The sequence below is a fragment of the Homalodisca vitripennis genome, chromosome 4 (assembly GCF_021130785.1).
Source record: "Homalodisca vitripennis isolate AUS2020 chromosome 4, UT_GWSS_2.1, whole genome shotgun sequence".
Classification (NCBI taxonomy): domain Eukaryota; kingdom Metazoa; phylum Arthropoda; class Insecta; order Hemiptera; family Cicadellidae; genus Homalodisca; species Homalodisca vitripennis.
The window spans coordinates 96,507,663-96,528,394 of NC_060210.1; the positions used below are offsets into that span (position 1 = coordinate 96,507,663).

A 20,732-nucleotide genomic window follows, 5' to 3' on the forward strand; every position below is an offset into this window, starting at 1 on the left:
TTGCTCATATGGAAGTGAAGCTTCATCCAAAATATCGAGTCTGTAAATAATATTGTATTTTCGAGATATTGTGTAGATTGACAGAAATAAAAAAATCCGATTCCCCAGTGATGGCTTCGCTAAATCTCAGCCAATAATAAAGTTTAATGCTATTACATTAATATGTGATTTAATAAATTAATTGTTAATTATATGGATACAAAGATATACAGTATCTGCATTACAAACTAACACTATAGTAAAATTCAAAGTTTTATTATAACTTTATATTCACCACTTTCGAGGAAAAACTCATATTTAAATAAATCCAACTGAATTTCACTGATTATAAAGCTGCCGCGTTCTCACAGTTTAGAACACTTCTGTCCAGTTAGTGATATGAAAATCAATTAATGCATTGTACAGAACGGAGAGTGCGCGTTATATTGCTTTCAGATAACTGACATTTCCAGCAATGGTTCGTTTCAAAAGAGAATAATCCATCTGGTGAATATCGGTTTAATTATTTTGTAAACTAATTACATGATTAAAGCATTTATGACAGATTAAAATCACCACTTTCGAGGAAAAACTCATGTTTAAATAAATCCAACTGAATTTCACTGATTATAAAGCTGCCGCGTTCTCACAGTTTAGAACACTTCTGTCCAGTTAGTGATATGAAAATCAATTAATGCATTGTACAGAAGGGAGAGTGCGCGTTATATTGCTTTCAGATAACTGACATTTCCAGCAATGGTTCGTTTCAAAAGAGAATAATCCATCTGGTGAATATCAGTTTAATTATTTTATAAACTTATTAAATGATTAAAGCGTTTATGACGGATTAAAATCACACTCTGTATAATGTTGGGTATTATATACTAGCATTTTATAAATTGAATTAATTCAGAATTAAATCGTTTTACTGCTATGGTAAATAAATTCCTTGAATCAAATATGGATTCTTTTATAATACTACAATGATATTGTTCGTTATTACCGGAATAATTATACGCCAGTGGAATTAATATTGTTTAATAAGTTAACTGAAAATTCGCTACTATTAAAGTGAGGAAGTGCCTGATCTATCTCCAATCTAATTTTACAAGCTCAATGAAACAATCCTTTTTTAATTTGGACAAAACATTAAATTTTCATTTTAAAAATTATAATTACTTTTAGTTTCAATTAGTGTACGTTTGATTTATTTTTCAGTAAAGAAGTCAGCGATACTCTAGATAACATAATAGTCTTCTTTTCTTCCAATAATTTACCTGTTAAACTGACAGGTAAATTATTAAACTATATCCTTTCTGTTTTTCCTGGGTTCTTTCAGGATTCCAAAAACTGTGTTTACAGTATAAAATGTAGTTGCAATAGGGAATACTTAGGCGAGATAAAAAAGACCACTAAACGTATGGATAAAAGAGCACAAAGAAAACACGAGAAAGGGTCTCAGAGAAAAGTAAAAAACTGCACACCATTGTTGATCCGAAGACCATCATATGAATTGGGATGAAGCCAACATAATACATCGGGAAGCACATTTCTTCAAAAGGAAATTAATTGAGGCAACATACATTAAATTGGCAGACCAACCAATCAGTCAACCATCAGTCGAGATCAGGCCGATTTGGTTGCCAATTCTAAAAAATGAACTAAAAAGAAAACCAAAAGTATCAAACTGATCAGATATTTGTAATAAACCAATACGGAGTCACAATATTTTTTTTCCTCTTCAAGATGGCTAACTGATAGATTACAACTTGTGTTCACTCTTCATAAAACTTATATTTCTAGTCTGCATACTACCTGTTAATTGTGCTTTTGTTATCGCGTGATCTGTTCTTGTCCGTGAGTAGTTTTGTCTATGTGTTTTGAGTCTCCGCTCCCGCACTAAATTATCATCCACACAAATAACTTGCCTGGCCTGCTAAACTTCCGAGTCTCATCCTGATTAAATGTATTCCAATTTAACTGTCTCTCTCATTCTACCTGTCGTCTGTGTCAACTCACCTACGTTTATCGTCTGCTAGAGATTACATAGAGGAACCCCTGTTCGTTCAAAATCCACAGCCTTCTAGATCTACAAACTGATACTATAACAAGTGTCTATTGCTTCATCTCACTGTGGGTGGATCGAGTAGCTTACAGTGACTGGAGCTTAGATACTTTCCAGCCTTGTACCAGCAATACCTCAAATAACATCAATCTTAAATAATCTACCCCGCTACATATTACATTACCATAACTAAGAAACAATGAATACCTGTCCCGTCTGTGTCAAATCTGTCTTGGATACCGAGGAAGGAGTCTCTTGTGACGGCCCTTGTGAACGTTGGTTTCACAGAGAATGCGCTAAAATGACCAAGGCCGAATATCAACGAATTAGCGGCAACACTAATATTAAATGGTACTGCAATAGAAATTATTGTAAAAATCTCTCGAACCAACCACTCAATCAGGTATCAACTCAAATGAATTCGGTCCTCTCTAAGTTGGATGATTTATTAGAGAAAGTAAACAAAATTGATTCAGTATCTAGAGTTTCCATTAAATCAGAGATTGTAGCCATTAACACAAGTCTCTCGTCCCTTGAACCCCGTGTTTCTACCGTTGAACAGCAGGTCATGGATATAGGAGACAGAGTAGACAGCATTGAATCTGGAATTGCTTCTAACGTAGGAAGCGCAAAGTCTCTGGCAGGCAGCAGTCAAGTTGACGTAAGTCTTGTTGTCGAGGAGGTGAATGAGAGGTTGTTACGCTCGAAAAATATAATGATATTTGGCCTACCTGAAAGCCTTATGACAAATCCAAATGAAAAACGTGAGAGTGACAAGCGTAATATTGAGGCTATTTTTGTCATCAGCTGACCCAAACAGCAATTCGAGCATCTTGAGATTTTTTCGTGTGGGTAAAGGATCAGCTTCAAAGCCCAGACCTCTTAAGGTTATTATCCCCCCCCCACCCCCCCCCCCCCCCACCCCCCCCCCCCCCCACCCCCCCCCCCCCCCACCCCCCCCCCCCCCCACCCCCCCCCCCCCCCACCCCCCCCCACATCAATCTTTCTTGAAATTGAAGTAGACTAGTGGTGTAACTAGGATTTGGATTTGGAGTGAGGTTTAATCTAATGGAAGAAGACACCATACCAGATAGTATGAAATGATTAAGGGTACATATAAATTTGTATTTATGTAATAGGCCTAATTCAATGTAAAACATTTAATTGAAGCATTTGATACAAGTTGAATTGATGTTATATACATACTTTATTTACTTAAAGGAATATAGGTGGTGGTGGTGGTGGGGGGGGGGGTTATCCCCCTCATCCCATCTAATATTTACACAACTGAATAATAATATTGGTAAGCAGATCATTATAGGAAAAACTATTATAATATGATATTTAATACTCCTTTGTTCCAGGTGCCAACATTATTGGTTAGAGACCCAGACCTGATACACCGCATATTGGTGAAAGATTTTATGCATTTCCAAGATCGCAATTTTGGAGTGCCAGAAGGAGACGAATTAGTGACAAAAAATCTGTTCCATATGCAAGGAGAAAGTTGGAAGGAGCTTAGAAACAAAATTGATTCCAACATTTACCTCAGGAAAGCTGAAACTTATGTTTCCACAGTTCGTGAAATGCGGAGAACACCTGTTGGAAGACATTGAGATAGGCATACCAGTAGAAGCAAAAGGTTTATCTACCAGTTTTTCTATTGAAGTCATTGGCAGCACTGCTTTTGGTCTGAGCTTCTCCAAAGATAATCCTCAGTATGCTGAATTTATATCAAGACTGTCAACGCTATTTGTGTCTGGTGGGGTTCGTGGGATGTTGCTTGGTATTTTTGTTCACTTTGCTCCGAAGCTACTAAAGCTGTTTAAATTGAGCTTTGTCACTCCAGGGGCTGAAGAGTATTTTGTCAACATCATAAGAGCCAATAAAGAGCACCGCAAGTCTGGAAATATAAAGAGGAATGATTATTTCCAGCTTCTTATGTCCTTTACAAGAGGCAGAGGAAACTGGAAAAAGCAGTGAAACAGCAGCTGTGACTGACATTAATGAGGATGATGTTCTCATCAATCAAATGAAGTATGTTTCACAATCATCCTCGCCATCTAGGCCGGACCTTAAATGTATGTAGTGTTTGAGAATTTGATTAATCCATTTTGTTTTTAAAGGTTAGAATCGATGGACTAATTTGATCTTTACACCAACCTCAACATTTTTCAGAATAATAATTATGTTAATTATTGATTTCATTGGACTAATAGCATACTGTCTTTCTATGAATAACTAAAAGAAAAGCAATTCTAGGGTTCAGAAGGCCATACACCTGATATTCACTTTCCCAATAAATCCTCCCCAAGTACTGTATAAAATCTTGATAAATTTGGTCCGTCCATCTTGCCTGCTTAGAAAAAGTTGCTATTTATTTTTCAGGTAACAGTGCAACCAAGGTGTGAATGTAGGGATGTCGAAATAAATTTTAAGGAAAAAAAAATGTATTAAAATTTTGCAATAGGTAAAAGCTACCACAACTGATATTTGTATTTAGCTGTGATACTATAGTTGGTATCGTTAGTCTTAGTTTCAATTTGCCACTATTGATTTTCCTAAATACTGGTCAATATGTTTAGGAAAACTAAACTAACTGTGCCTATATATTCAAAACAAACGTATTGTAGTATAGTTCTCATAAAGATATTTACAAAAAAATATTTTTCTCATTAAGTTATGGGCACTGATGCAGTTTTCACGGACAAGGGGTTTGCTGCTCAGGCGGTAGTATTCCTGATTGGAGGTTCAGAATCGGTCTCTGGCACTATCAGCTTCGCCCTATATCACATCGCCAGGGACCCTGAGATCCAGCAGCAGGTGATCTGCGAGGTGGACACAGTCCTTGCCAAACACCATGGCAGTTGGAGCTATGAGGCACTCAAGGAGCTTGTCTATCTTGACCAAGTTATTCAAGGTTTGTACTGAGGTCCACAGTATTCATATGAGTCAAATCAAATCATACTTTATTCAAAATTTGTACATAAATAAACACACAAACATTTAATGATGACATCACACTTTTTACTTGAATTTTTTACTATAAACAAAATGAACAATGACTCAACTATCATATAAAATCATCAAAAGAATACAAAACTTTTTCAATATTTATACCTAATATATGTTGTGGAAATTTGTTATAAAAATGTATACCCTTGCAATCAGTGTTTTTTTCTTATAAATTGTAAATTAATATTTTGAGCTTGAAATTGGTTCTGATTTCTTGTTAAATAACTATAGAATGATAGATTTAGTAATCTATCACTGGCTTACGTTATTTTCAGAACGGTTTCCATAATGTATATGCCATAAATTGTCAAAATACTTAAACTAGAAAAGAGATCTCTTACACCGTCTTGTGGTTTTAGACCTGAAATGATTCGAATAGCTCTCTTCTGCAATAAGAGATTGCAGATCTCTATTACTAGTCGAACTATATAAAACTGAACCAAATGAAAAGTGGGAATAAATATGAGAAAAGTACCATTTTAGTGTATCTGTAGTACAATAATTAGAGATACATTTTAGACATACAATCTAGAGGATTTTTTTTGAAGAGCTAGAATTTGAGTTTCACATGTCAAACTTTGATCTAACATCAAACCTAAATATTTATTCTGGTCTACTTGTAATTTATATAGGTACCATCGATTTCAATGCATGATTTGGTTTAGATTTGTTTTGTTGAGTCTGGAGTAAAATAAAATAGTTTTTATCAGGATGAAGTAAAAGTTTCTTATCGCTGAAGTAGTTTTTAATTTATGTTACATTTTGCTTGGATATTCTTTTGATTTCATTTAATAATTTATTTGATGCAATAAGGTTAGAATATCAACGTATGAATATATTTTGTTTTCCATACCCATGAAAATTGTTGGCAATCCTTTAATGTAACACAAAAACCAGACTGGTCCCAAAATAGACCCTTGAGAACTATACAAAATGGTTACTATTTGTGATTTATTACTGGTTAATTGATTCATTTTTATCCACATACTGTTTCATGTGTTTATCGCTTATATAATTCACTAGTAGACTAAAACAAATATTTAGTTCAGTTACAATAGGTCACTCGGTCACTGCTGTTCATGTGCCATTAAACACGGGTTACATTACAGTAACTCTATTGAATAATGGGTTTTCTTGCTTCCTTCTGACTAAAAAGGTCAATCACATCAGAAAAGTCAATCGTCATAGCCAACTCATTCTTAATCGACAGAAGTGCTAAATTATTTAGTCAACTTTGGCTTGTTGGACTTCTATGCCAGGTTTTAAGGAGTTACCCAATCTACTAAGTGATCTTTCAGCCGTAGACACAGTTACTGAATTGTATAAAAAAGTCTTATTGCAGTACACAGATTTACAAAAATTGTTGGATGATTTTTCTCGTAGATGGAGTTGAGAAGCTTCATTGGGTCTTTCTCAGATGGAATACTGTACTCTGAACGGTTTTCTTATGAACAATTTCTTCAGCTAAGCTGTCTGAATATATCTAAGTGGATACATGAACGCTTGTTTTTACTTAAAGTACCTCATTTTCCAAGCCCATACATGAAATAACTGGTGAAAACAGTTAAAATATTTGTTCACAACTTACAAATATGGTTTTTAATGCATATATCATCAGCCACAATGAAATCCACAACAGAAGATTTGAATGCATTGGATACCTATATCTGAAGTTGGTCAAGTTCAGGCGTCTTTTCATCGGGGTTCCTGTTAACAACAAACTTAGGTGGAATGCCTACTACCTCTGTAACTATTGAGGGTGGTTTCCCATGAATCTCATAGGACCTGCATCTCATTCAGTAAATCTTTAATTAGTTGTATCTTGACGTTGAGGGAGATACATTTCTTTTGTATTATTACTTTTTTTGATCAATTGAAACCAAGATCTTGAGCCAAAATGATGACATCAAGAGGCCATTGAAAGATCCAAAGTACACTTTTAGTCCTAAAACAGTATTTCTTGCTGATGGAGTTCATGTGGGTACTTTATCATCCAGGAGCATGTCTAACACTTTCAGGACTAAACGATAGTGTTTCACAATTGGGCACACAACTTGTAGTCTTTCGCTCCAACGAGTTTCAGAACGGCTTTGAAAAGACAACGGTACATGTTGTATTAAAAATATTCCTAAAGTCAGGACTGCTAGAGAATAAAGAACAAAAACTTTCACTGTTTCCAAAAATGTCATAACATCAGAATTTATTTTAGCAGCATTAACACCAACTCTGTTGAAATAATGTGCTCCATAGCAGGAAAAAATAGATGACTTGTTTTCTCAAATATTCTTGGCTGAGCACCACTATGTGACCCATGTATGTTGGACTCATTGTCATAGCCCTGAGCACGACAACAAGTTAATGGTATTTGAAGAGATTTCAATGTGGACAGTATTTCATCGGTTATTGTCCCTTCAGTTTTCCCGAAGTTCATGAATTCAATCAATAAACCTTTCACAAACTTCGAACGAATTTTGCTCTGGATTTTTAGATACATAGTGAAGAATTAATACATTCTGCCCTTGATGTGAAATGTCAGAGGTCGCATCACCTATGTTTCCATAGAAAACAGACTATTCTCTTTACTGTAAAATGGTTTTCAATATCTTTTCTCCACATAGAAAAATAAACTCACTTTGAGTGTACCAAGACAAATAGTGAACTTGGCCTATCATATTCCTGTTCATAAGTTGGTTTCTTCCTTACTTTTGCTAGATGTTCACAGGTTACCTCGTCATATTTTTCCAATACTCCCAAAACATTGCCATTGTGCACATTTCGGATTTGAATATTTTCCTCTTGAAACACTAAACCTCTACTACTAAAGAATAAAGTTGTGTCCAGCCAGTATTCTTTGCAATACGGCTTTCGATTTTGTTGCTTCACATTTGATCACTTGTTGGACGTTACTGACTACACCATGACCTTTTAATGATGTCTGAAGAGTTTTCCATTCAAGGAAGTGTTTCTGATGCTTCGAGCTTTTTTCATGCATAAGGAAAAACCTGTAAAGTCTTTTGAAGGGTGTTATTAGAGGGGAAATCCCTTCTTTCGCCAGTTTACTTTGGTTTAATTGAAACATGCTGCACGGTAAACAATAAATAGTGCTTTTTAATTCGCTCCACATTAAACATTCATGTGGAAGTTGTTTACTAGGTTTGTTTTTATCTGTTTTCATATAAAGCAATGTCTCATGAAAATATTGTACTGTAAGATCGGTAGGAAATGATTTTGATCTGGTTTGAAAAGCAGAAAACTCAGTGTGAGATGATGTTATTTCCTGTCTCAGTTTATCAGTAATTACTCCACTCCAGACCAAGAGCTATGATCGTTTAAAATGAAAGTGTTGCTGTCATTTGGGCTCATACCATGATCATCGCTATTTTTGTTTTCTCTGCTTCAACTATTTGTTCATGTTCATAATCCATAGCATTTTGTTTGTCTTCCTTTGAAATGGATTGATCAAAAGAGCACGATGCTTGACTATCTAAGGCTGTTGTAGCTTTTGATATTTGAGACTGAAACGTCTTGTTCATGTTTTACATGATGTTTTTTTATAGTATGATGACCTTCAGCTAGTTTTTCCAATTTTAGTTTTGGAGTTTTCTTTTTAATGTCCCAGATTTGTTATTATAGCTGAACATGTTAATTTCGATTTGTCTTTGTTTTAATTGTCTGAAACAATACAAACCAGCTATAACATATTTTTACTTTTAATTTTTTATTTTACTATTTCTGGTTGTATAAGAATAAGCCTTATTTCACCCCATCGTCGTTTTTAAGATTTATCTTTACCCCTCTAGATATAAATCTTAGTGTTATTATTAGTAAAGAGTATTGCTTTGACCTTTTCTTGATTCTTGATTGAGATTGATAAACGAATACGTTCATATAACAGACATCATTCATGAAGCAAAAGCACCGTAAAAAACTAATAGGAAGCTTGGTTAAGATATTGTTAATAAATTAGTAGGAAACCAGTCAGAATTATATTAATCTCAATTGCATGAGACAAAATTACGGCATTCAATCCGTGTCTAACGAAGATGACAGGTGGCCTGACTAAGAGTGGTCATGGTAGTACAGAAAGAAAGCGATGCGCCTATCTTTAGAGCAAAAAGATAACTGATAAGTACAACACAGTAATGGCGGTTTGGTCTGAGTGGCGACTGGCTTACTGCAGGGGGAGGGGGTGGCGGCGTCTTAATATTGCGCCTTGCCTCTATACGCACGACACACGCAACTACGTACCACTAACAGTTTTTTACTAACTAAAACCAATATATGTTAATATTAGGGTTAAGTTTTAAGCTTTAAATAATTACAGTGGAGTAGAATATAGGGTAGTTTAATCTTGAAGGTATTTTGATTTGAAAAAGGATATATTTGTAATTTGAATTTAATTATATGTTTCAATGCTTTTTTTTAAAGTGTCTCATGCCCGGACCCGGGGCCTTAACCTTAACTTATACTACCAGCAATCTAAAATTTTGTACTATAAGAACCTGTTAAAAATCAAAACTTTCATGCATCTAATTTTGATCTTGAATCAAGAGAATTTAAAATGCATTCAAACACTGTTTACACATTTATCATGATTTATTTACATTTTTTTAAACTAAAACATCATCTCAATGTTTAAGTATTCTAAAAGTAAATACTTTGCAAAATAATTCGTATTAAATCGTACTTTACAAAAGAAACGATGTATTAAAATCATACCTTGAAAGAAGAACATATTTCATAATTTAATCTAAACTTAAATAATGGCGTAAGGATGTATGGGTTTAACAGTTTAAATGTTAGTAACTCAGATTCATTTATGACGACTGACAAAGGACGGATATAGCACCACTTTTTGGAGAGGCCACCTGAGTTTTAAGTTATCATTATCATTTCTGTGAGAGGTAAATTTGCATTTCGATACAACCGAAAATAAAATTCTTGGAAAGAAATCATTTGTATTCAAAGTTTAGATAAGTTTTGTTTTGTAACAAAAGTATAAGAGTGAAAAAAAATTCTGTTTCAAAATCTCCTCTCCCTACCTCTCCCCTTGATCCACAACTGCGGACCAACTTGTTTATTTACTTGGTGGAATGAGTCTGGAGGACTCTTATTTATGACTTTTAGTAATTTTCTTTTAGTCCTTTAAAAAGCTAATATTACTATAGTTTTATTAATGCTCATGGTGCATATTTTCGAGCTTTGACTATATAATTAAATTTTATCTATTTTTTAAGTATGTATGATTTAAATTTTACAATATAAAATGTGTATTTTGCCACAGGAAGGAATTCAGTCACTCTGCATTTCCCTTTTCTGATACCTTCAATATGATATCTCAAAGAAGATTTTAGTTAAATATGTTGAAATACTTTATTATTAACTCAGGAGACAAACATTTTTGAAAAAAAAAACATTCCTCCCTCTGTTTCCTATCAAATTCTTAAAATGTATTTTTAGCTTATTTTTTAAAATTAAAATTTTGACAGGCACCATTTTTAATAGGCCTCTGAAGAGGGTATTAAACATGAGATGGGAGTTTATATTAAATTTAAACATTCTAACCTCCCTGTTCGTTATTTAGGTTTGGGGGGGGGGGGTCGACTTTCTTATATATTCCAAATTCTATGATTTATAGTTTTATAACAATCCACTTTGGATATTGGTTCATATATTTCTGTTAACATGGTGTGAAGCTGGTAGGAAATCTGGTATTGGCAATTAATATATATATATATATATATATATATATATATATATATATATATATATATATATATATATATAAATTGCAGTCAACGATATATACTGCATAGCAAACATCAATGTTTACATATATAACCTTTTTAACCATGCCACATTCAAACTTACAACACTCAAACATTCACATTGCATTCATTCCATACCAATTAAACCCACTTCCAGCGCTGGAATAAGTTTTTCCATTGCGTGGTCTCCAAGTTAAATTCCAGAAACTCATCAACACTATAAAAAGCGTTTGACGCCAGACAGAGTTTGATAAGAGTTTTTTAAAACCCTGGGCGTTGAGTCATTTTTAATTTGACAATATGTTTATAAAATACACATCTGCCTGTGAACGCAAATGTTCATAAACCACCCACCGTTCTGTGCATTCCTGAACGGTAGTTATTTCTGCCTCTTGTCTCAAATTCATGTGTGTCTCGTCCTCAAGTTAAGGAACATTTAGTCAAGCAATATAAGGTTGTTAATAATAAGTAGAGAAATGGTAAAGTCTACTGTTGCAAGTATTTAAACGCTGTCATTCATGACTCTGAAGTTCAAATTAGCGTTAATGCGAACTGCATTTTTTGTAATTTGAAAACTCTCATACAATGGTCTTCACAGGCTCTCCAAAATACGATTCCATACGAAAGGTGGGAATAAATTGAGCCGTAGTACGCCGTAATCAGTACCTGTCTCGGGCAATATTTTGGCAAAGATCATAAGACATAAACTACTGAGGATAATGTGGTACATACATGATCAATGTGATTTTTTTGATATTAACCTTCGATAAAGGTATACTACACGAAACATTGAAGACAATACTTCCTTCAATAATGATTCTGCAACCAATACAGAGGACCACTTTCAGTTTTAATTGAAAAGTTCAGGACATTTGATATTGATGAGTTTATTTGAAGATTGAGGCTATTGAAATGTTAAATACGATTGTTAAGGTCAACAGAGGCCTGTAATTCCAAAGTTTGTTTTATGCTTCCTCTAATATAAAGAGTCATGCCATCTGCATACTGTACAAGCTTTCCTTGCAGTAGTGATGATTCAATGTCATTAACATTTATCAGGAAAAGAATTGGACTCGATATTGATCCCTGGGGGATTCCATAGCTCAGTGCAGTAGGTTTTGAAATTTGATTCCAAATTCAGACAAACTGTGTTCTATGGTTTAGAAATGAACTAATCCATAAAAGTACGCCTCGAATGCCGTGGGATTCTAATTTTTCAAGCAGTGTTTTATGGTCAACACAGTCAAATGCTTTAATAAGGTCAAGAAACACACTTAATGTGTGATTATGATCTTAAATTCTCTATACAACCATATCGACAAGATTCACTACAATGACAATTACCGATTTTCTCTTTTTGAAACCAAATTGGTCTTCTGAAAGCTGGTTGTGTTTGTTCAAAAACTTTAGCATTCTCCACAAAAAGAGTTTTTCAAATATTTTGTTCAATACTGACAAAATAGAGACATGCCGATAGTTATTTATTGAATTGGGATTTTCTTTCTTATAAATTAGATGCACTTTTGCAAATTTTAGGAGAGAGGGAGACTCCTATTTGAAAAGACAGATCAAATAATTTGGTCAGTGGCTTCACTATATGCTTTGAGCATTTTTATGAGCCACATTGACATCAAACTAATGTCATTGTTAAATAATGACTTTTTGTTTGGAAGTTGTTGAATTATTTGATTGGCCTCTTTTTCAAATATAGGAGCCAGCGACTAAGAGGTTGCTAGTCTTCGACTATGCCTGGGGGTTTCTAGTGGAATTGATGAACGAGGATCTTGCCCACCAGCAACAGGTGCAAACAATTTGTTATTATTGTTTTTGAAAATTTTGGTTCTTTTTTGACTAGTTTACCTCAGATAATGGCCTTGGCCATAGTGATCAGAGATTGTTGTATTGACCACATATACTTTGATATTAGAGATATTAGCCGATTATATGTTATCAGTTAGGTACTCTCGTTGGAAATTTCAGTAACAGTTCAAGATAAAATGACCTTAGCAAATCGATAAAACGCTTAGTGAATGTGTGATTATTGTTTAATGCATCAAACATTAAAATCACCAATCAGAATGTAATTTTTTGTTTACCCAGGTACGTTATTAAAGTTGCTAAATTAAATTCCTCCTGGAGATCTTTGCATTCATACGGCGACTAACTTTGATTTGTTTGTTTCAAATTTGACCCCGATTGCTTCAAAATGTTTTTCAGACGTGTCTTTGACTGCAAAAATTTGTGATCATACATTTCTGTTTAAGAAAATCGCATCAACACTCCCTTAGCCTGCAGTATGCGTTTGCGTTTGCGTTTGTTTGTTGTTGGTATAATTTTGAATTTTGCACAGACCAATATTTTTGCTGTTGAAACCGTTCTCAGTTACAACAAAAATATCTGCTTTCAGATCTTCAGCTATAAGTTCTTCCATTTTGTTAGTTGCTAATGGGCATTTTGATGAAGCAGTCGTAATGAATCATTGTTGTATATGTTTTTTTTGTATCGATTTGAGCTGGCTACCTCAGTCCTTTACCGAAAAGTGGGCTCTCTAGAAAGTCGATTGCGAGTCAGTCGGTTGTATAGTTGCCGTTGGATTATTGGAAGCTTCTGAGGCACCAGCAAGACTCTCGACTCCGGGTGAAACTGAAGCAGCATTATCCTCGGTAAGTTCCTGTGGCACGGCAGCAGCAGATCCGAACCTTTCACCACAGTCCAGCACAGGGGATTTCCTCACAGCTTCAGCGTACGAAACATGATGCAGTCTTCTGGAGTGATGGTTGAGGGGCGACAGCAGCTACCTCCTGGCTAATGGTGGTACGTGACTGTTGAATCGACAGGTGTGATTAACTGGCTGTTTTGAGAGTTATCATCGATACAACACTCAGCTAACAATCATCCCAGCTAATAGCCGCTTACCCCCCCTCATCGTCAGATGTTCACCATGCCTCGTGAAGAACTTTTGACAGATCCCCTCCAAGTTTAACACTTTGGCACTATATCGGTCAGCCAGTTCCTTGATGTAAATATTTACGAGGACTGTCTCATCGTGGACAGGATTTTCTTGGTCCAGATCATAGCGGTGCGGCAGGGTGACAACGACGAACTATAGGGTAGCGGTATATATTGTTCTGCGCACGGACTGTCAAATGATTTATGCCGGCAATCAGCACCGCTGAACCTGGTCCAGATCCAGGGGATGACTGGTTCAGTTTGATTATGTCTAGCAGTCGGGCATGCACACACCGCCAATCGAGTTCGCAGAGTCGGTCAATTCCCGCACAAGTCTCTTGATATGGTGTGGCTATCGCTTCTGATGATTTTTATATCAGTGTTGGAAATGGATGTTTTAATAGAATGTCTATTTTGTTATTTCATGCCTTCTCTTACTTCTTTCTGTGGTTTTGACTTTAGGTAAAATTTTCTGTAGATTTGTGGATAGTGAGACTATTAATTCTGTTTAGTGATAACAGTGACGATTTGTTTTTAAAATGTTCAGGATATGGTGGTTTCTTTATTTTAAATTTTTACCACCATGATACCGTGCATACACAAGTTTTTCAGTCACACTGTCCACCAAACTCCACCGTGGCAAGCCCTGAATCCACCGGTGGGCCGAGTGGTAGATCGCACTGAATCCCGCAGTCTACCGTCGTGAAAGCGCGGACGATCCGGTTGACGCGAAGCGAGTTGTTCACCGTTAAGGTCTCGTCGGTGAACTGGAGCAAACGAGTGTCGGATTCGACTGTATAGTTCCACAATTATTGATACTGGTTTTTGAGGCGCTCTATATTTTTTAAAGTTAAAAAATCTCCTCTACCAGGTGGTCAGATGTTGTGGGTGAAATACCCGGGGTGACGGTCAGCACGGATGCCTGGCCAGGAGTGGAATAGCCAGGCCCTGCACAAGGTGTAGACGGTTTATCGAGTACAGGTGGAGTGTCAGTTACAGACGTTGAGACGGGTGTAGTCGGTAAGCCACGAGTAGGAGTGTCGTGTCCGGGCGGCACGGTTGATGAAGTGTGTTAACACTGGTAGCTTTGACACAGCTCTTGTGTTTGGAAGCGGCGGCGACCAGACATAGCGCGTCGTAACAGGGTACTTATCGCTGTGTTTGCTATTACAAACAGTCACTCTTGTAATATTTTCATCGGCATTTTAATTGAGGCACCAAACTATTTCCAAGGCAGCGCCAAGGTACCTCTCCAGTTTTCAGAGTCCTTTGCTGCCTGTATTTGATATTTTTTGAAGACTATAACTTACAAGGTTTTACAGTATATGTCTTTTCACTTTTGAACATCTTATTAAAATAAATTTATAGAGATAAATATAACAAATAGAATAACATTTAATCACGATAACAGCAAATAGAATTTAGATGATATAGCAAATTACAAAACATCGATATTAACAAAATATGTTTATAACAGATCCTAAACTATAATCAAATTTAGATAGTTATTTAACAAATAATTTATTTAAAAAGTGTTTTATTTAAAATCACTGTACTGCAGTACGGCAAATAGATAACACATGTAATCTTCCTTTCATTTCCGGGAAAGTCCACTTGAAGAGTATTCTCTCTACCGTTTTAGTTACTATCACTGCTTGATATAATCGATACAATACTTGTTCATAAAGCGCGGCGCTCCGTAGTTACGTCAAAGACCTGTTACGTCTAGATGGAGTGTTAGTTTGGTTATTACTTATTTATATTTTACTTGCAAAGTTATCAAGCATCCAGAATCAATTTAAAAACGTAAGTAATAAACAAGGTTATTCAGAAAGAGATAACTGAAATTAAAATGTTAACACAGTTATCAAAAAATACAAAAATACAGTTTAAAATTAATTTAAACTACGGAGCGTGTTAATTTATTCATTGATAGCGTGTTAAAAGATAGGGCCAGCCCTACCAACCACCAGTGACATGGTCTTGTGAGTTAATGTATATATTACATGTCATATAGTGGATAAATTTATGTAATATAATAAATGCATCATACATGTTTTACAGAAATATATGCTGTTCATAATTTATTACTAAGACAGTTGATATTGTCCGACAGAAACTATGAGACTATATCCCATCATTCCGCTAAATAACAGAGAGTGCACAATCCCGTACCGTATACCAGACTCTGATATAGTCCTCGAGAAGGGCATGAAGGTGGCCATCCCTGTTGCGGGGATACACATGGATCCTGATTACTATCCCGACCCCGAGGTGTTCACCCCTGAACGGTTCGCTGGGAACAATCATAAACCCAGTTCAAAGTACATGCCTTTTGGAGATGGACCTCGTATTTGTATTGGTGAGTAGTAAACCCCCCCCCCCCACATGTATGAACATTTTAGAGAAGTTGAACTATTATTACTGTGGTGTATCACATTATTGCAATTTATTTGATACTATATTAATTTACGTGATAAATTTTCAACATTATAGATATAAAACACTATATGTAATATATATATATATATATATATATATATATGATATATATATAAAATATAAATGGAATTATGGAGAGTTCTTACTATTCTTAAAAGAAATTTAGTTTTCTATTTAATAACATTATTAAACTTTAGCAAATTACTTACCCAAATATGAAACATAGGTTTGATGAATTTGATTAAACCATAAGATCAATATTGATAAGCTAACAATGGATTTATCAAAGTTAGATCTGATTAGATTTTTTATTTGGTTAACCACATTGCGGACTGACTTTTAACAGTAAATAGAGAATGATGAAAAGATCTGGACTCGTGGAAAGTTCTTATCACTTGCCAGCGATCTTTCTCAATGGAAATTACATACTAATGGGACTTGATTACAATAATTAGGCCTACTGTTGAAAAAAGTTTTGGTGTAGTAAGCAAATTTTCTTTGGTAAAAAAAAAAATTGGAATTTTATAGACTTTAAGTCCTTCTAAACTGAAAATCCAGATAATACCTACGTCCAAAAGGTTGAAAATGACTTTCAAAACAGGTGAAAAAGAATACACTGTGAAGGGCATACTAATGAACATGTGGCTGTTACAAATTTAAAAAGATTTAAAAGGGAGACATATCTTATAAAGTTAAGATGAAAAACAAGTGCGAAAAAGGGTTTGAGCTTTAACATTGTTCTTATGGGTGGAAACCTTGACCTTTCACTCTAAACAGCTATCCAGAATAAAGAGTACCTAAGGTTAGTGAATCTGACATTGTAGGAATAATCTTTCCTGGTCCTCCTAATAAATAGATTAACCTCATATTATATGAGTGTTCCAATAGTAGGTGCATTTCATGCGTGGACACCTTACGTTGATTTGCTTTGCCAAGATACACAATGTTCTGGTATCAGCATTCTAGTTAAGATTTCTGGAGAGCCTCTTTGAAGGTGGCGTCATGAATGGAAGGATAAAGAAAGGGCCCAGGAGGTGCCGAACCATCCTGATCTATACGTTTGACAAGTTTTTCCACTTAGAAATCAAACACACTAAATTACAGTTATGTTAATAGTTATTCTACTGTGACAGATTTTACTCGTATATTATGGATTTTTTGAAAATATACATGTATATTATTGGAGTATCTATAGAAAATTTCCGTTCAATTATGAAGTAGATTTATAAGCATTCTATGTACCTGCAGAATTATAATAGATAAACCAAATTGTAGCAACCTGATTAGTGAATACCGGTATAGTTCTAAGAACTTGCAAAAAGTACAAAAAACTTATAATCTAAGAACAGAAATAAAAAGAATAAGTTTCTTAACTGGATGTATAACAACTCAATTATTATGAAGTAACGTTTATTTAGCGTTAGATTAATTTCATAGTAGTCTTAAACTTTAAGGTGGTGAAACACGATTCACGATTTTGGTGTAAAGATTTGCTTGAGAACAGGAATGAGTTTAGTGACATTACATTTTCTAAGAACATTACGACAGGAAAACTTCAAGAACTATCTGAGAATGTTTGAAAGAAATCTTCATCACCTTCTTAGTTTGGAGTAGCCCCTCATTAAGAAACTCACTCAATGCAGACGAACGCAAAGATCGCCTTCTAGCTATTCTGAGACCGTATTGCGCATGCGCGGAGCTCAGACATCGCTCATGATGGTCGGTTGGCACCATACACTCGGCAATCAGTCGCCTAGGAATAGAGTGGGATCTCGAGATCGCCGAGTGAACTCCAGATCGTTGAAAATCTGACCGAAACGGCCCCATACATTGAGCGATATTCGGACTCTTTTTTCGCTAGCAATCAGATTGCTGGTCGACGAGAAACCTCGTCGCCTAATGTATGTGATGTTGCTTTAGTAGTCAAAGAATAGAATTGAAGAAGATATGTGAGACCCATTAATAATACAAGTATTTAAAAAGTGAACTAACATTTTTCGTGCAAAAGTAGCTGTATTTTAATATGTTTTGAAGAGAGAATGCCCTCTGGAAATTATTTTATTTTATTGCGGTAATAATTATTTAATGTAATATATATCCAAAACTTTTGAATTAATTATTTACTTCAATATTTCTTAATAGTCTATCACAATAATTATCATTAAAAAAAAAATATTTTTACTCATGAGAAATGTGTTATGAGCTATGAGTTAACGCTCTCATCTAAGAGTAGCTGTAAATTTGGTTTAAAGGAACTAAATCTAATATTTTTTATTATTCCATAATTAATGTAAATGAAGTTGTTCCTACGGGTCTTACTAAGGGTAGAAATTTAACAAATAAACAGTATTCATGCCGATATCTAAGTCATTTCCAAATGAACAATTAGACAGTGTTGTAACCATAGAAATAATTTAGTCAAAATCATTCAAATTTAAAAGTGACATAAGAAGCACGTCTGGTAAAATTTGTTAGTATAAAGAAAACATCCTGAGGTGCAACATATGAATAATAGAAACTGAGGCAACATCATAAATTCAAAAAGCCGTAATAAAGGCAGTTTATTAAAATTTGCTACTGCTACAAACTGAAAATTAATATGAAGAGAAAAGAATGGAAACAAAAAAAAATGAATCAAAAGCCCCAGGGACTGTATTAAAACAAGACAAACACAAACATCTATACCTATCAGTCCCCCCCCCCCCCCCACCCCCCCCCCCCCCCACCCCCCCCCCCCCCCACCCCCCCCCCCCCCCACCCCCCCCCCCCCCCACCCCCCCCCCCCCCCACCCAGGGACCAAAGGGAATCCCAAAACACACCATGGTTTTCTAAATATTTCTCTGTAAATTAATTCCAACTTATAAATTCTTTCTTCCACTTGACATCGGCTCGACAAATTCAAAAAGGCGAACCAGGCTATGACCCATGGCAAAAAGTTAGACCATTCTTAGACCACCTGAATAATTCATTCAAGAAATTTTTCACACCAAACCAGGAAATTTGTATTGATGAATCATTGATTGGAACGAAAAATAGGTGCCCCTTCATTCAATATATGAGAAACAAAAAAAACACAAACAATTTGGAATCAAGAAATTTGAAGTTTGTGATAGTGGGACAAATTATGTTTATCATATTGAATTATATAGTGGGAAAGATTATTTGGCTGTATGGGATAAGGATGGTGTTCCATTTACTGAGAAAGTGGTTATGGAAGTTTTACAAAAAAGCAATCTACTTGATAAGGGCTATCATTTGTTTACGGACAATTTTTATACTAAAATACCTCTGGCAAAAAATTTACAACAAAGGAATACATTTCTCACTGGAACAATCAACAAGAGGTCTCAACATTTGCCAGAAGCTGTAAAGCAAGCAGTTTTAGGTGCCAGAGAAAGTATATACAGTACTTTAGACAAGGAGCTTTGTTGTTAGTAAGTTATCGTCAAACTGTTTCCCGGAAGCCTGTGATGGTCCTCACAACAGCATGCCATGCTGAAGATAAAATAGTGAAAAGTAAAAAAGGTCTGGAAGGTAAGAAACCACTCCTTATCCACAAATATAATCAGTTTATGGGAGGTGTTGATGTAAGTGATAAGGCCATTTATCATAACTCAGATAACAGGCAGACAAACAAATACTGGAAGAAAATTTTCTTTAATTTAGTCGACATTGCATTGTATAATGCTTATGTATTATACAGCAAAAACACTGACAAGCCTATGTCTAGGTATAACTTCCTAGTGGTGGTGGTAGAGAGCCTGGTCAGTAAAGATGAGCAACCTGTTGCTGGTCCTGCAGGAGATCCTGGCGCAGGCCATTCCCTCCAACGCTTACCAGGAAGCAAGAGCGGCTATGTATTGTATGTGGCCACACAAAAAAAAGGGGAAGATCACGATTCTGGTGTCCAGGATGCAATTCTGGTGTTCATAGAGAGTGTTTCCATAAATTGGATCATTTTTGGAGACCTAAGTATCAAGGGGAGAAGAGAAAGCATGATAGTAGTAGTGCCTCGGAGTGAACGCAACGGTTTCTTCCATGTACATAGTGTATATATTTCCATCATAACAGTTTTTTTCAAGTAAAATATTGTGCTAAAACTGTATATATTATTTATCTTCATGAAATTTAGAAAAAATTGGCTATCTTCAAATCTTTGTTTAGTGAGTTTCATACTATGTGGTTTTTGTGGTAAAAAAATTTTTTTTCAAAAAACAGGTTTTTAATTTGTGAGCAAGTTTTAAGGGATATGTACAAAGGTAAGTAGTTTTATTTATTTTAAAATCGTTCTTTATGTTCTTATGAATATTTTGGTATATAATATGTTGTATTTTCAATAAAATTAATAATGTTTATTAATTTTTAAGAAAACCTCAGCGAAACACTCCAAATGCACCTATCATTCATAATAAACATATCCATCACTAGGAGGGTTAAAGCATATTACTCAATTTGGTTTTTGCTTTTTAATTTGATTTCTGACATTAATAATTTTTTTTTTTATTTAACTGTA

General features: G+C 35.0%; 1 protein-coding gene across 1 annotated transcript; it reads left to right on the plus strand.

The window, feature by feature from the left end:
* The first annotated feature begins 3,818 nt into the window (after positions 1-3,818).
* Positions 3,819-20,656, plus strand: LOC124361124 (probable cytochrome P450 6d4). Its single transcript, XM_046815159.1, has 5 exons — positions 3,819-4,125; positions 4,743-4,964; positions 15,893-16,138; positions 19,964-20,259; positions 20,648-20,656. The coding sequence occupies exons 1-5, from the start codon at positions 3,966-3,968 to the stop codon at positions 20,654-20,656; spliced, it is 933 nt and encodes a 310-aa protein (XP_046671115.1). The 5' UTR covers positions 3,819-3,965.
* The last annotated feature ends 76 nt before the right edge of the window (positions 20,657-20,732 follow it).

Excerpts from the sequence above, each read along its gene's own strand:
- LOC124361124 (XM_046815159.1), top strand. The coding sequence starts at position 3,966 with ATGATTATTTCCAGCTTCTTATGTCCTTTACAAGAGGCAGAGGAAACT. Across the intron at positions 4,126-4,742 it reads ATCTAGGCCGGACCTTAAAT|TTTTCACGGACAAGGGGTTT; the intron begins GTATGTAGTGTT and ends GCACTGATGCAG. Across the intron at positions 16,139-19,963 it reads TGGACCTCGTATTTGTATTG|TGGTGGTGGTAGAGAGCCTG; the intron begins GTGAGTAGTAAA and ends ATAACTTCCTAG.